General features: G+C 47.2%; 1 protein-coding gene across 5 annotated transcripts in view; it reads left to right on the top strand.

Annotated features, from left to right (window-relative positions):
* Positions 1-17,007, top strand: part of GALNT18 (polypeptide N-acetylgalactosaminyltransferase 18) — a 410,401-nt gene that overhangs the window by 52,202 nt on the left and 341,192 nt on the right. For 4 of the 5 annotated variants that reach the window (XM_045038961.1, XM_003993000.5, XM_045038960.1 and 1 more), the window contains exon 1: positions 4,603-5,293. The exons of the other annotated variant lie outside the window; for it this stretch is intronic. In XM_045038961.1, coding sequence (XP_044894896.1) covers positions 5,059-5,293 — 235 coding nt within the window. In that variant the 5' untranslated portion in view covers positions 4,603-5,058. Of the gene's footprint in view, positions 1-4,602; positions 5,294-17,007 lie in introns of those variants that run through there. 5 annotated transcript variants of the gene reach the window in all.

The following is a 17,007-nucleotide window of genomic DNA, read 5'->3' as shown; positions in this document are numbered from 1 at the left end:
GGATGGTTCAGTTGGTTAAGCATGTGACTCTTGATTTTGGCTGAGGTCATGATCTCATGGTTCGTGAGTTCGAGCCCCACATGGGGCTCCAAACTGACGGTGGGGAGCCTGCTTGGGATTCTGTCTCTGCCCCTCCTCTCCTCCCCAATAAATAAATAAACTTAAAAAAAAAGAAGAGCCAAATGTCTATTTCTAGGACCCTTTGCTCCTAGTTGGAGGAAAATTCCCTCTGGTGGCTTGTCTTCTCTCCTTTCATTTGCCTTTCAGATACTTTGTTGATCAGAGATAGTATTAACACTTTATAGAACTAATACTTATAGAGTGCATTTAATGTGCTTTATATACATGAATTCATCTAATTCTCAAAACAACAGTTTTCTCCCCATTTTCTCAGGTAAAAAAACTGAGGCACAGACTGGTTAAGTAACCTGCCCAAGAACATAGTAAGTAAATGGCAGACGTGGACTATGAGCCTAGCTATTTGGCTCCCTAGTCTGTGTTCAAGAGATAACATGAAAAACACTAGACTTGACAGTGTAGGTACTAAACAAACATTCTTCTCTTTGTTCACCTTTCCACTTCGCCCCACCCCCAGAAGTGTGCCTTCCTTCAGTGACATCTCAGTCCTGTGGCTTGGCAGAATCCAATCTTGTTCCTATTATTCCTCCACAGCCTTTGTCTCTGAACTTTGCATCCATCCCTGCTGGAAGCCCCAATAATCTCTTTTTTCCTAGGGCTCTGGAAACCCCACTTGCCATGAAGCCAGACCAAGGATTGAGTCATTCTACCTTTAGAGCCCACTTTCCTTTTGGAGTCCCCAAATCCCAATGGACACCTCTGGCCCCAAGGCTTTGCATGGTGCTGCCATCTGGTGGGTACAGATGACCACTGACATCTCTCTCCAATGAGTGGTGAGTGGACTCCTTGCCATTGGCCAGGATTGGTCCTTTTAATCCCCAGGCAGGGTATCCCACTTAGAACTTAATCACCCAGTAGTTAAACTCCATTAATTACTGGCTTTTCCAACCTTGGCATTAAGGATATTCTCAATGAAGGCTTGCTAATTGGTGGGATGATAGCGTGGCTGGACTGGTGGGTAAGAAGTCCTACTTAGCTCCCCCTCAAATCACATGAAGAGGGCAGCTGCCTACACAATATAAAAGATGGCTGAAATCCAAAGATTGTGCCAGGGAGACTCTATCAAGGATCTCTAGCCCTTTTTATAGATTCTTCAAGGTACTCACTTTCTCTTGGAGCAAGAGTGGAAGGAAACCCCAGGTCCAAATGCTGGGCATAAGTTTAGGGAAATACGCTGTCCTGGAGTCTCTGCTAGGCTTGCTCACATCCATTATCTGATTAAGTTCACAGTACTCCTCTGAAGTAAGACTTATTTGAAATAAAGGTGAGGAAACATGTAGGAGTTAGATAAATGACCTAACTTGAGAATCTGAAACATTCTTCCAGTTCAAGGATGATTTTTAGCAGCTTCCCAGGCTCAGAAGAGGCCCATATTGAGACTGTGAGACTCCAATTGTATCTACAAGTCTGGGGTAAACTTAGGCAAGGCCCAGAGCAACTGGTCATTCAGACAGAACATCAAGGGCTCAATAGTTACTTGCTGGACTTAATGTAGTTGAACTAGGGGCTAAAAATACAGCCCATGTATTGTTTACAGGAGGGTTTACATGGAGGCTCTTTTCTGGCCTTGTGACTACAAAACCTTTGTGGGTAAAGTCTTTGTGCTTCCTTCCAGTTCACTTGTTTATAACCCAAGGAGTTGGCAGTCTTAAGTGGAAATTTGAGGGTATGGCAGGCAACAGTCCCTGAAACCAGCTTCCCATATGGAACATCCTATCAACCAATGCATATCACTATACTACTGATGGTGAAAATAGACATTATGAATAGATGGCCAATGTGCTGGAACCCAGCTAGACAAGATAGCACCTTGCTGCCTATAGCTTTACTTCCTGTTAGCTTCCATCAGGGGAGAGAGCACTGATACTGGTCAGTGGAGAAACCAAGTACAGGTGACCCTTGAACAATGCAGGGGGGTTGGGGAGCTGACCCCTTGCACGGCTGAAATCCAAGTAGAACTTTTGACTCCCCCCAAACTGAACTGCTGATAGCCTACCATTGACCTTAGCCTTACCAATAACATAAGCAGTCAATTAACACATACTCTGTATGTTATATGTATTGTATTCTGTATCCTTTAGTAAAGTGAGTTAAAGAAAAGAAAATGTTATTAAGGAAACCATAAGGAAGAGAAAATGCATTTGTAGTACTGTAATGTATTTATTTGAAAAACTCCGCATGTAAGTGGATGGCACAGTTCAAACTCATGTTGTTTAAGGGTCAGCTGTATTGCTAAACAGTGGGATGGAGTTCATGGAGGTGAGTTCTGGCCCAGCAGGGGAAAGACAATATCCTCTGTGGGAAACTCACCATGTCCTGAGCACCCACTATGTGTCCTGCACTAATTAAAGCCCTTTCTGGTGCATTCTCTCATTTTAATCTCCACAACAACTCCTCCACAACAACTCCTTTGACAGATGGGAATATTGAGCCCCAGCAATGTTTTAAAATTTGTCCTACCTCACAGAACTAATAAGTGGTAGATCTGAGATTAGAGTCCTGGAGTTGGGCTGCCCCTCCAGTGAATATTCTTTGAACTGGTCAACTTGACCCTGTGACCTTTCAGAGAGGAAAGCCTGTTCTTCATTCTTTTGTTGCATTCTTCCCCTCCACAGTTACAAATTATCTTAGGAGATCGGCTGGACAAAAATTTGAGGTCACACAATCCACTTTGTTTTTGCCTTAAACCTTGTAAATTGGGGTTTTCCCCCCCAGTAAGAATGTGAAAAACGAGTATTGCCTCCTCTCTGTCTAGCCCTGTGGAGGTTTAGGAAGATCCTGGGAAGAGATGAACTTCTGGAGCTCCTCCTGGGAGAAGGCGCATGACAGAAGGAAAGAATTAGACCTTTGCCACTAACTGTATCCAAGGCCATTGCTTGTAAATTCATCAAACCGGAAGAAAGTCCAGACCCTTCATTTGTGAGCTGATTATACTTCCAGAGGAGGAGAAAGGGAGAGGCAGGTTTTATTCCCTCCTGGTTGTAGATTTCTTTACCTTGATTTTTTTTTCCCAGAAAAAGATGAGTGTGTGTGTGTGTGTGTGTGTGTGTCCTCTCCTCTCATACATATTGACACATATATCCTGTTCTCCTCTTCTCTCTTCCCAACCTGCTTCCAGCTGTGTGAAAGAGAAATCTTCCAGTTGGTATCACAGCGTATTTTGGGGGATTTGTAAGCAAAGCACTGGCTTATGGCCATAAAGTGCCCCTTCTTTGGTTTTGTGCCCTCCCTCCTCTGTGGGGCCAGTTCCTTGAATCCAGAAAATATCACTTGAGAGAGCCACTGTGGATACTACTACCATGGCCCATTGGGGTGCCGATGTACAAGGTGGCTATGCAGCAGGATGCTCCCTGACTCTGCAGGCCAAGGAAATGCACCCACAGATGGAGAAGAGGATATAAATCTGTGTTTAAAGAGCCTTTGTTTAGAGGAATTCTATTCAGATGCTGAAAAGAAGTGACTTCAGCAGAAGGGGATAATATGAATAAGTGTATTTGCTCTTATAACAAATAAAATAGTCTCAGCCATTAGAGCCCAGCCATGTCCCTTTGCTGTCAGTCACAGTTCTGTCCTCTCTAACATCAATTACAAACAGCATGCATAAGGACTTTACAGTTCACAGAGAGCATAGTCTGCCCCCAATGCCCCTGCATCGCCTCTCCCCTTTCTGTGCAGAATTTCCCTATTCACCGAGATGAGCCTAGTCCCACATGGATGACAACTGGGTTACAGGACACAGTTTTGTCCTGGGAGCTGTGCAGACATTAAAAAAAAAAAAAAAAATCTAGATAGGGCAAAAATCTTCCAGGGGGTTGGTGGTGATGGTGGTGGTGGTCCAAAATCTCCTAGGAGATTCCTGGGAGGCTTAGCCCCTTTGGCAGTTGCCAAGCCTGGAGCCATGCAGGAGGCCAGAGGACAGAGGGCGTCGGACAGGCGGAGGTTGGAGTGAGGCTATGGAAGAAGTGGATGCCCACGGGGCCCGACCAAGGGCAAGGCTAGTCAGACTATTCTGGCCCATGCTTCCCCGGCCTCTCTGCTTCCCGGCGGCTCAAAAGAGGGACAAGGAGTCGGCCGACCGGGGAGACCAGAGCGAGAAGCCCCGCCGAGGGGCGCTGAGCCGCGCGACCCTGCAAAGACCAGAGGTCCCGGCGCAAGAGCAAGAATTCCCCTAGCATTCCCCTAGAGGTGGAATCTGCCGACCTAGGGGCTGAGGCTGGCGGCGCGCCTCTCCGGGAGCCTCGAGGCTGGGGCAGCCCGCGCGGGCGCTGGTGGAAGCTCAGGCGCGTCCCTGGAGGGCGGGAGCCAGGGGCGGCCAGCAGGTGGGGCCCGGGGGCCGGACTCCGCCCCGCGCGCCCTCCCTGTTGGTCCGCGGCAGCGCAGCACCGGCCCCTCTCCCGAGCCGGTGCGCGATTGGTGGCGGCGCTTGTCGCTCGGAGGGGGCCGGGCCGCTCTGCTCCGCTGCTTTCCCCGCCGCCGCTGCTGCCGCCGCCGCCGTCGCCCCCGTCGCCGTCCTTCCAGCAGCGCGGGCCGGTCGGACCGCCCAGGCACCCCGCGCTGGCGATGGGAAACGGCGCGGCCGTGGACCCAGGTTGTGGCAAAGTTTCCCCGACGCGCGTATCCGGGCGCGCGGCTGCCGGCCACCCGTGACCGCTTCCAGAAGGGCTAGGAGATTTTTAATTTGGAAAAAATCCACCTCGTTTCCTTTGTCAAGCTCTCTCTCCGGGTGGCCAGCGGCGGGAGCTCCAAACTTGGGCACGGCGGCTCCACCGCAAGCAGCTCCGGCTGTTGGAGGACCTTGGGACTCAGGTGCTCGGGCGCCCAGCGGCCCGGGGCGGGCGAGGGGGTGTGCGCGCGCGGGGGAGTGCCGGCGCGCGGCGAGGAGGGTCCCCCGGGAGCTCTATATGGAGGAAGGAGCCCAGAATGGTGTGCACCAGGAAGACCAAAACTTTGGTGTCCACTTGCGTGATCCTGAGCGGCATGACCAACATCATATGTCTGCTCTACGTGGGCTGGGTCACCAACTACATCGCCAGCGTGTATGTGCGGGGGCAGGAGCCGGCGCCTGACAAGAAGCTGGAGGAAGACAAAGGGGACACCCTGAAGATTATTGAACGGCTAGACCACCTGGAGAATGTCATCAAGCAGCATATCCAAGGTACGGGCGCCCCGGGAAACTTGGGCCGCTCACCAGGCCCCGGAGTGCCCAGCGAGGCGCCGGGTGCGCTGGGGGCGGGTGCGCATGTAGCCGGCAGCTGCGGGGTCTGAGGCCGCAGAAGCTTGGGGGGCTGGGTGTGCGCTCTTGCCTGCGTGGGGGACCCTCGCTGTCTGCGGCCGTGCGCGCTTCTCCAGGGCACACGTGTGTGCGCGGGGCTCCACGCGCGGGTGTGTGCAGCTCACTGGCGGTGTGGGGGCGCGCTGCGCACGTGTCCAAATGTGCCCGAGACTCCGGGCTGGTTGCTCGCCGGCTCTCGGGATCGCACACAGGTCCGGCTCAGAGTGTGTACGTGCATGTTTGTGTGTGTACAAGAGAGAGCGGGCGCGGGCAGTCGAGCTCATTTGGTCCCTTGTAAGGGCCCACGGCGAGATGCTCGCGCGGCCCCAGCCTTTGGCATTTAGAACCCACAGGCTGCGGGACAAGCCTGGACTAGGAAGATTGCGTAGACCCAGCCCCAGCCCTGCTGTGCGCCGTCCGTAGGCGCACAGGTCCGTTGGACCTGTAGGGGAAATCTGTGGCTGGGGGGTGCCGCTTCAACCTATAGCGGTGCCCACCCGCACCACAACCAGCGGGTCCAGGACCCTCTCCAGGAGCAGGTGTCGACTCGTGGAAGAAGCACGGGAGCCTGGAGCTCTGTCCACTGCGGTGGCGCCTCCGCCCAGGACCGAGAGAATCCCCCCTGGGCTGCACCTTCCCCGCGGGGCCGGGCGAAAGCCGTTGCCTCCGGTAGCTCCACTCCCAGGCCCAGGGCATTCCCAGGCCCAGGGAGAGGTTGGGGCGGAGCAGACAGACTCTCGCGGAGTGGTTCTTGAGTCTAAGGCTGCACGAGGTGGTTGCCCTCCATCTAGGCCAGGGCTGGGGTCAAGGGGAGGATGGCGTATGGGAGCCCTCCCGATGCAACCCTGTCCGATGTACTGTCAGAGGCAGGGGATGGAGAGCTCCCGGCTCCGCGGGGCACTGGTACTGGGTGTGCACACACGCGCGCGTCTCACCCGTTCACACTTCTCTTTTCGTCACCTCCCCAGTTCCCCTGCTTTCTACCAGCGTGTGAGCTTCTGAAGGACAGGGAACCTTGTTCACCTATAAACCTGGCAGGCCAGGCAGACTCTGGGTCCACTACCTAGCAGATCTTGGCAAATATCTAGCTGATGGAAGGCTTTCTCCCCCAGGAGCACTTTCTTTTGTTTACACGTGGGCGTCTGCACCTGCTGCCCCTGCCAGGGTAGAGATAGGCGCTGTGTCCACATTTCCCAGGTAACCCCACATGTCCAGAATAGTTCCTTCCCAGGGGAGGTCCAGGTGAGTGCAGGAGAGGTGTACATATCCCTTGTGCTTTCTAACTAATGACTTCAAAACAAGCTCATGGCTTAGGGACACTTCCCTCGAAAGGAGACTGTTGACAGCTTCTCCTTCATACCTACCTCTGCCTCTCAAACTGGAACTGGGCTTAGCAGACCGATTTATCTATCTGATGGCCCCTGTTGCTGCTGTTTCTTACCTTTTCCATCCTGTAGGTTTGGACTGAAAATTAATCAGCAATAGAAGTACAGTGCTTGCCCCAGGGTGTTTCAGACTGTTCCCAGGGAGACACAAGGCCATACCTTACTTTGACGTTTCCAGTTTGCCCACAGGTTTTGAGAGATTTTCATTCACAGATTCCGCGTGAGTGTGTGTATATATATTCCTGAAAAATGATTCTCTTGTGCTTTCCAGTCTGCTCAGGGAGGAGGTGAGCAAGGTACTGCTTTGGGAAGCAGTGAGGAGACATTGTTAACCCATGAGCTCATCACAGAGTAGCCCCTATCATATTGAATGTGGACCATGTCACATGATTTATAAGGCTCTACATGAAAGTGAGTGCAGTTTTAAAGCTGAAAGGAGCCTTTGTGATTTTGTTCCCAGGAAACCTTATAACTACACATTGTTCGGAACTTTTAAATATATACCTGAAAAAATTGGGAGAGATGGGAAGCAAAGAGAGAACAGGATTCTTAAAACATACGTTGGTCTGGTTCTCTTGGGTATGTGCCCTGACTGTATATTAGGACTCCTGTGGATATTAAGAAATGACCAGGTTCTCAGGAGAGAAAGGCGGAAGCCACAGGCTCTAGAGGGTGGGGAAGTGTCAGTGACTTGGGGAAGGCTGGATGGGAGACAGAGAGTGGAGGTGACTTGGTTGGCTGCGCCGTGATAGGGTAGTGTGACCAGTGACAGCCCTCCCAGTGGCCCCAGAGCCATCCAGAGCTAGGATTCAGGGGATTAAATGAATTTAGAGATCTATGTTTAAGAGGCCTGCAAAGTTTGGGACTGGCCAAGTGCAACTCTTTGGAGGCAGAGGGTAGGGAAGGACAGTCAGACCCTGGTACTCAGTGATATAGACCGTTCATGTGTATTCCACGGTTAAGTTTCCTCCAGTTAGTACAGCCTTTTGAGCAATCCAGCTTACTTGGGCTGAGCTGAGGGAGAGGAGAATAAGGGGTAATGATAATGGCTGAAAATTGTATAGCGCCCATTATGTGCCAGGCACTATTCCAAGGGCTTTATGTATATTGACTAATTTAATCATCACAACCCTGTAAAATAGGTAGTATTAACTCCATTTTACAGACAGAGATAAAGACTTGCCTGGGTCACATTACTGATACATGGGAGTTCAGGGATTTGAACCCAGCCCATCTGGCTTCAGGGTCTGTGTTCTTCACCACATACTGTACTGTCTCCTTAGAGGGCCAGCAGCTCACAGGGGAAACAGCGATCCCCTGGAGTTACTTGATGATGGAAGAGGGTGTCAGAGTTAGAGACTTCAGAAGATGCCCAAGGAATGATGAAGTCAGAACCTGCCCACGTTGAGACTCTTCCATAGGTAAACTCAGGAAACTCTGGGTTTTGTTTTATTTTATGTTGAGAGGCAGAGGTTACGTTCACTTGAAAAGTGTTGGTGGAATACCCAGGACAGTTCCTGGCACATCCTGTAGAGCGTAGGTGTTGGATAGATGAATGGATGAATGAATGAGTGTATAATGTGGATACCCAGTGCACCGGTTAGTCATTTATGAAAGCGTTTCCATTCTCAAACGAATGTTTTGCTTTGGAGCCTTGTGCAGGCTTCTTTTTGCTTTGGAAGGAAAGTTGTCCCGGAAACTGCAAATGTCACAAAATGTTCTGCAGAATGTGTCATAGGCCTTGCAATTAGAAGAGGCTTTGGAGCATCACCCTAGAGGTCTGTTCTAGTCATGACTGAAAAGTTTATTTTCCTCTTGGGGGTTGCAGTGATATTTCATTTTAATTTGTTTTCTGATTGAATGATTTAATTAGATGGTGTTTGGGAATCTCTTGGGAATGTAAATTGCAGTTTTGAAAAAAAAATTTTTTTTCAAATAGTTGGTAAGCGAGAGGGTGGATAGCTCCAGATTTCAAAAATAGCATCCTGTTGGGCCGGAGATAAGTGTTCGTACAGGTTCACTCTTCGGAGGAGAAAGATGGGATTGCTGGACGTGGTGAGGCGGATGAAGCAGAGGGTGTGTTGAAGGCAGCTTGTGTTTTGGAGAGCTTGGAACCTACTCAGTATTGGTTTCTGTCTTATTTTGGAAGTCCCGTAGAAACTGAAACAGCTTTCTCCTTATCTTTTTCCTTCCTTCCTTCCTTCCTTCCTTCCTTCCTTCCTTCCTTCCTTCCTTCCTTCCTTCCTTCTTTTTTTAATGTTTATTTACTTTTGAGAGAGAGACAGAGTGTGAGTGGGGGAGGGGCAGAGAGAGAGGGACACAGAATCTGAAGCAGGCTCCAGGCTCTGTGCTGTCAGCTCAGAGCCTGACGTGGGTCTCGAACTCATGAACTGTGAGTTCATGACCTGAGCCGACGTCAGATGCTTAATCGACTGAGCCACCCAGGCGCCCCTCCTTTTCTTGACTAGTATCTTTTTGAATCTGTAAAAGAATGTGCCAATATTAAAGAAAATAATTAAAAATGTATAAAATTGCCTTTAATTCATTTTACTTTAACACATCTATTTTGCATTTGAGCCTTCCCTTCTAACTTTTCCCATCTGCTTCCATATTTTAAAAAAAAGGTGTAGTCATGGTTTGCATGTAATTTCATATTTCACCTTTTTTTCAGCTTGTTTTTTGTTAGAAGTATTTTTTCATGTTTGCTACATAGTATATTGATTCAGTCTTTATTTGTTGGAGATCTAATATGTGCCAGGTAGCACAGTGGAGAGGTGACATTGGATATGACAGTAAATCAAGACACTCCCGGACCCTGCCACTGTGGACTTGTTTTTAAAGAACAATAGATTCCCTCTTATTGAATACAGTTGGGCTTTAAGGTAGTTAACTGAAAAACTGAGTAAAGAAGAGAATAAAACAAAATAGTGCATATCTGCATTAAGTATTTTATTTTCATTTTATTTTTGAATATTTTGTACATTCATTTGCCAGCCTTTTGATGTTAAGGCCAAGGCTCGTCATTGGGCGGGGCGGCGGGGGCCTTTCTGATCTTCTTCCTTACATGAGCCACTTACATAATGTGCTGTTTTACAAAGACCGATCTCTACTTCTGTTTCCTTTAAAATTCATTGAGAACTTGAAGATGATTATGAAGCAGCCTCTGTGTAGTAGCCTGAATTTCTACGACTTTTGCCTCATCCTTCGCAGTGATTTTGCTCACATGCAATTTGAGTGCTATTTCAGTGACTAGCTTTATAAAGTCTTTGCAAAGCAGTTAAATTAATTTTCTTAGAAACAACAGCTCTCATCTTTTTAGCAGTCATATTCCATTGGTTTCCAGAATATGTAATTAAATTAAATTATTCTGTTACAATGACAAGTACCAAAGGTAAAAACACATTTGGGAACAAACCCAGAGGACTGTTGGTAGCCAAACAACTCAGCCCTGAGCTGGAGATGTGAGTGGGGGCGGGAGAGAAAAGCTGACACAGAAGGACAAAGGCATCCTGGGGCTGGTTTCCCAGGGGGATTGAAAGCATGCTTCATTAGGAGAGGTGACAAAGCAGAGGGTTCTTAAAGAGAACTTGTACTGTATTTTTAATGACTGCATAATATTCCACCATCGGTATAACCATTATTGATTTAACCACTTCCCCATTACAGAACATTGGCTTTTCCACTACAATTAATGCAGAAATGAACATATCCACCTCATTTTTCTTCTTTTCAACTATCTTTAAGGATCTATTTCCAGATGTGGGATTACTACGGACTCCAAGAGTAGGAATAGTTTAATGAACGATTGTTGTTAAAATCTTGCTACACAGCCACTTGCAATGTATTCTTGTACCAGTTTCATGGAACCTGGCCAACATTGGTGGTATCATTTAACTTTTTCTGGGCAAAGGTAATCACTGTTAAGTGTTCTTTTGATTTGTACTCCTTTGATTACTGTAGAACTTAATAACTGCCCCCCCACCTCCCCCTGTTACTTTCACCTTGTATTAGTGTCTTTTGCCAGTTTTTCTCTTGGGATATCAGGTTTTGTGATTTGTATATTATATATATGTATGGTATATTTACATAGATCACTAGTTACACACACACACGACCTGTATTCTATATTATGTACATATTTTTTGCTTTACATAGATGACTTAGGGCAGTAGTTTTCATACTGTGGCCCCAAGCATCCCCAGGCTTCTGGAAGGTTGGATCTGGGACCTGACAAATAAAAGGGTCAACTGAAGTCTCCTGGACCCCTCCTGCACCCACATGCTCTCCTCCTCGCAGCCAGTGTATCTCCTCCTTCACATGCCTTATATTTGGTGTTCTATAGAATGTTTTATTTTTTAAAAGGCTGTGCTTTTTTTTTAAAGAAAAGGTTGAAAATCACTGTTTTGGGAGAAAAAGGCCTGACTATTACATTTTTGTGAGGGATGATGGTAGCATAAAGAATTCAAGAGAGTAAACACATCTGAAAGGAAATTGAATTCCTGGGTAGTGTTTTTATAATATCTATTTACCCTTCTGAATACCATGATTAATAATGTATTACATTATATGACTAATTTCTAAATCCATTATCTTACTTCAGTGAGTCAAGATCATCCCAACAATGGGAGAAATGGATTATTAACTGCTTTTTGTTTCCTAAAAGTTTGTTAGGCATATTATATGCATATTAATGTATATTAGGTCACTAAAAACAGGTTGCTTGCTCTGATTACAAACCATTTGTGGTCCCTAAAAGTCAGAAAATGTCCTAGGTCTGGATGTGGGGAGATTTTTTTTTTTGTCCCTTGTAGCTTTTGGATGTCACCTAGAATTGGCTGGTGTCCTTCTCATCTGATCCCTGACTTGGCATGGTTGTGAAGAAGAGGATATGATGTTTTCTGAGTGCTTGTGGAGTTTAGTTGAGGAAAGGGTGTCATTTAAATAGTAAAGCTATTTTTCCTTCGGAATGAACTATGGCGTGTGAAATTATATTAGTAACAGTGATTGATATTTTGAGAGTGCAAGAGCAGGATTTAGAAGTTGGGCCCAATTACCTTTATTAATAGCCCCAGACCGCATCTTCATGGAGTCGGGAAACCTTGCCAAAGAATACAACTTTTTTCCCATGGCCAAAGAATTCTCATTTTTATCCACAAGTGTGTAGGCTGTAAAATAAATGAATTCCACATTCTTTCCCACTCACTCGACATAAATTGTTATTTGCCCTTGATAAGTAGGTTGATGTAGAATCTCAAGGAGAATTCAGAATGAAATGTGGGAGAACCACAGTCTGGTTTCCTGGTCTGTGAGGGCCTTGAAGGTCAGCTGCAATCACTTGGGCTATGCCGGTCTGTGTTTTTCCAAAGGTATTTATAGGATTCAGAGCCACATACAAGGTTACTGGACCATCTTCATTACCATCCTGTAGAATTTCTGACTTCACTTCACTTGGGAAGCCAAATGCCTTGGGGCCATTGCCTTTTGGAGGCTTGAGGGTCTCTTTAGGATTGTTGCCCTTTTTCATTACTTGGGTCCTGTCCAGGAGTCTAGGAGAGATGGCTGCCCTGTGGAGAAGCATATAGGAAGGCAGTCTAGTAGGAGGTGATGCTGCGCAGAAGGTTCTTTGTGGGAAGCACCAGGCTGAATGAGTGATGAATGTGGCCAGAAGGCAGTAAGATGGGATTTGGGAAGAAAGAGGATCACACATAAAGATGGAGGGGCAGAAGCCCATAAATGTGAGACGGGCAACTGCAACAGAGTGCAAGGGGTGGAGGGGGCTAGGTCTGCTGGTTCATGATCCAGATGAAATGAGTGTTGCCCTCACTTTTCATGCTGGCCTTGAATGTCTCTCCGGCGCTGGGGGTCCTTGAGTTGGGTAGAGATTTGATTATTCCATGGTGCCTACAATTACCAGCTTATCAAATCTCAGTCTGCCTTTGGGGGTGGAGCAGCTCCGTTCCACAATGCAGTGTGTGAGTATGGAAGCGCTGAATGTTTTCCTTCTCCTCACACGCATGCCTTCACATGCAGGGCACACGCCCCAGGGTGGGGCCAGGATGGAGCATGTCCCTACACGGTGCACACATTCTCACTCTGTCCTTTTTCCTCCCACTCAAGAAGCGGATTAGTATGCAAGAGAATGTGATAACCTTGAAATCCCTTCAACTTACTAGTTAAACTTAATCATTCGTATGTTTTGGTATTTTAGTTATTGTTAATGACCAATCACTGTACAACTGTTCCAATCTAAAATTTGTTGTGGTAGTAATCGGGAACAACTGCTGTCCTGGAGTCCTATTTGTGGGGCTGTGTACTTTTTATGGACCCAGCTGAGTGCAGCCAACTGGAACTTTAAGCAAGAGGATTCCTGATTATATGAACACTAACGCTTGGGTAGTTTTGCTGGCTACACGATTATGTCTTTTTCTTTTCTTTAAAAAATTTTTTTTGTAATGTTTGTGTATTTTTGAGAGAGAGACAGAATGCGAGTCAGGGAGGGAGGGAGGGAGAGAGAGAGAGAGAGAGAGAGAGAGAGAGAGAGAGAGAGACAGACAGAATATGAAGTAGGCTCCAGGCTCTGAGCTCTCAGCACAGAGCACGTGGGGCTCGAACTCACAAACCGTGAGATCATGACCTGAGCCGAAGGCAGGTGCTTAACCGACTGAGCCACCCAGGGGCTCCTCCTCCCACCTCCCCCCACCTCCTGCCGACTACAGGATTATGGACTAAAATATATTGCTAGGACAAATCGTTCTAGTGGGTATGGGGTTCTGATGTAGCTGTTTCACTGCCCATCATTCACCATCAGTTTTGTGAAGGCTTGCTTTTCAGAGATGAAACTGCCCTTAATGAAGCTTTGTGAAAGTCCTAAGTGTGCAGTCCCAATGAGACTGTGACAGGCTCTCCGTATGAGGCCACTGGTGAAATGGTGTTAGAGCCAGCAGATGGTTCTCTGGGCTACGTTTTGTTACTGCTTCTCTTCAGGAGTTCACAAAGTACTGTGTTTGGGAAGATCCAGAAGAGTGGTATCTGTACCCCTCTCCTTGGGACAGATGAGAACAATGAAAAATGATGTCTGAAGAGGAGGCTTAGGGCCACCTCTTTAGAATAGCCATTGTCCAGAGTTTAAGACAGAGGTGCAGCCCTGTTTAAGATTGCTGAGTATTGCATTTTAAGCCCTGGTGACTTGTTTGCTTTGCCCATCCATCTCTGTGTCCTGGGATGGACCTTTTTTTTTTTTTTTTAATTTTTTTTAACGTATTTTTTTAATTTATTTTTGAGACAGGGAGAGACAGAGCATGAACAGGGGAGGGTCAGAGAGAGGGAGATACAGAATCTGAAACAGGCTCCAGGCTCTGAGCTGTCAGCACAGAGCCCGACGCGGGGCTCGAACTCACGGACCGCGAGATCGTGACCTGAGCTGAAGCCGGACGCTTAACTGATGGAGCCACCCCGGCGCCCCTGGGATGGACCTTTAAAGGCCATTGAGATCCCAGAGAAATGGGAACGTAATTCAGGGACCTGGGCAGGACAGGATTTGAATCCTGGACCCATAAGTGTCAGGTTAATAGCCTCTGGGACTTTAGGAGAACAGTACCAAAATTGCTTGAGCCAATGAATATAAGAGTAAGAAAGCTAAGAGGGGATTTGAAGCTTCAGAAGTGACAAATGAGAATCCTAGCCAAACCCTTGGCTTATTTTAAGAGCAACAGGCATATCAAGTATTGAAGATTGATTATATCAGGAGGCACGGAGAAAGAGAACTCCTGTGTGGCAAGGACTGGACTAGATGCTGTCCATGCGAGGTTGCTTTTTACCTTTGCAATGTGGATGGAGAGTTTTAGAAGTGAGGACAGTTAGACATAGACACTTAGAGAGTTTGCCCAAGGCCACACACTGGTACGTGGTGGAGACAAGAAGGGAACTTTCTAACATATATGCTCCCTACACAAGAAAAAGAAAAAGGTGAAAATCACAGAGAGAGGACCAGGAGATCATTCTGTTGGAGACTGTGTTCAAGTGTAAGCTCAGAGGCCTCAGGGCAAGTGGGGGACTGGTGGGGGTGGGGTGCCAGGCAGGTGGCTTGGTCTGTCCTTATGTAGGTGAGGAGCCTCAAGGTTGGGTGCCAGAGGCGGAGGCCTCGCTCTGGAAGGGTGAGCAAGGTGCTGCTCCAGAAGCTGTGGAGAGCCCTCTCTCTTGGATCATTGTGGATCTACTAGGAACATCATAAGCCCCCAGGAACTTGTCCTGCAGGACAAGCAGAAGGTGCCCGAGGCAAGCTAGAGCTCATTCCAATTCCACGTGGGACTAGAGAGCGCTCACTGTGTGCCAGGCGCTATGCTGAGTGCTTTCCTGTCCATTGACAGAGTCGTGTGTCTTCTGGGGTGATCAACTTGTCCCGTTTGCCCAGGACTTTCCCTGGGCATTGTTTTTTTTTTTAATTAATTAATTTATTTTGAGAGCGAGAGAGCATGAGTGCGTGTGAGTGGGGGAGGGGCAGGGAGAGAGAGAGAGAGAGAGAGATAAAGAGAATCCCAAGCAGACTCCTCTGTCAGTGTAGAGCCTGAATGCAGGGCTCGAACTCACAAACAGTGAGATCATGACCTGAGCTCGTATCAAGAGTCAAACGCTTAATAGACTGAGCCACCCAGGTGCCCCAGGACTGTTCCTATTTTAAAACTGTAGTTCCTGGCTCCAAGGAAGCCCCTCGAACCTGGGCAAACCTGGATGGTTGGTCATCCTTATCTTCTCACACTGTTAAATTCTGTTTAATGGCAGCTCCTAGCATCAGGGCAAAAATAGCCCTTGTGATTGCACCCTATCTGTGTCTTCTGGTCTCTGCTCTTGAACGTTGACTTTGTCCAAGAGTAGTAAAGAGGACAGTGAGGGTCCCAGCAGCCCCTGCCCCATTCTCTCTGCCCACACAGGCTGCCTCCTCTCTCCTTTGTTATTCCTCCCGCCTTGGCACTCTGTTTTTTAGCTGTCTGAGCCTCTTAGGATTTGGAAAGGAAAAAACAATTGCTGTAAAGGAAAGCTCTAATAAAGTGGTTTGGGCACAAAACATCAGCAGCTGTTTATTTGCCCAAAACAGTAGGAGTCTGTATTAATAACCTTGTGAGTTATATGCTGGGAAGTTAAAAGTAAGCAAAAATCTTACTTGAGACCCGCAAATGTGCCTTTATTCCTTTATTGAACTAATCTCTCTTCCTGTTTATGCTGGTGACATTTTCTATTATCCATGTGGAAGATCCTTCTTGATATTCTGCTCCAGATTTATTTAGCTCTGCCTTGGTTAGGGTCCCAGAGCTGAGGGGTTTTCTGGTTTCTTTTTATTGCAGTTATGATGCTTGGTGTTTATGTGGTTCCCACCTCAAAGGATCTTGACCAACAGGACAGGCGTTGTCTAATTAATCATCATAATATTTCCCTGATGGGACAGAAGGAGCCACAGAGGAAAGGAGGGGGGGGTTGGTGATATATGTGTGGGAGAGGCTTTAGACCTGCCTCTCAGCTCAAGGGCTTGGAACAGTGAGTCTTTTAACATTTTGGTTTCTTCCACATCTAAATCTCAGCTTAATAATAAACTGATCCTCTGATTTGCTTTATTTTCTAAAAGACTGTTTGGAGGAAAGTATACATTGTAGGGATTATGATGTAGACCCTCCAAGTCTATAATTGGGCTAGGCTTTTTTTTAAAAAAAATTAATGTTTATTTATCTTAGAGAGAGAGAGAGAGAGAGAGAGAGAGAGAGAGAGAGAGAGAGAGAATCCAAAGCAGGCTCCAGGCTCTGAGCTGTCAGCACAGTGCCCAATGTGGGGCTCGAACCCACAAACTGTGAGATCATGACCTGAGCCGAAGTCAGATGCTTAACCGACTGAGCCACCCAGGTGCCTGGGCCAGGTTTTTAAAAAAATATTTTACTAGAACCTGGAGATTTATATTCGAGGGGAAATGTAATGGGAAGTGGATACAAGAGACTTTTATCAAAGATTCAGAAGTTGGAAAAAGAAACCAGTGAGGAAGTGTTGTAGAAATAGGCCTGAAGTTGTCTGGAGAAGAGATGGGAGGAAGAAGAGAATTAATGTTTGTTGAGCATCTCTTGTGTGCTAAATGCTTTGCATGTGTTATATCACTTTAACCTTGTAAGGAACCTTATGGGGTGCTGTTAGTGCCATTTTACAGATGAGGAAATCCAGGCTCAGCAACTGTAG

This window comes from Felis catus, chromosome D1, assembly GCF_018350175.1.
Source record: "Felis catus isolate Fca126 chromosome D1, F.catus_Fca126_mat1.0, whole genome shotgun sequence".
NCBI classification, from domain to species: domain Eukaryota; kingdom Metazoa; phylum Chordata; class Mammalia; order Carnivora; family Felidae; genus Felis; species Felis catus.
Note: the sequence above shows the minus strand (reverse complement) of the source record. Positions and strands in the feature narration are given on the sequence as shown.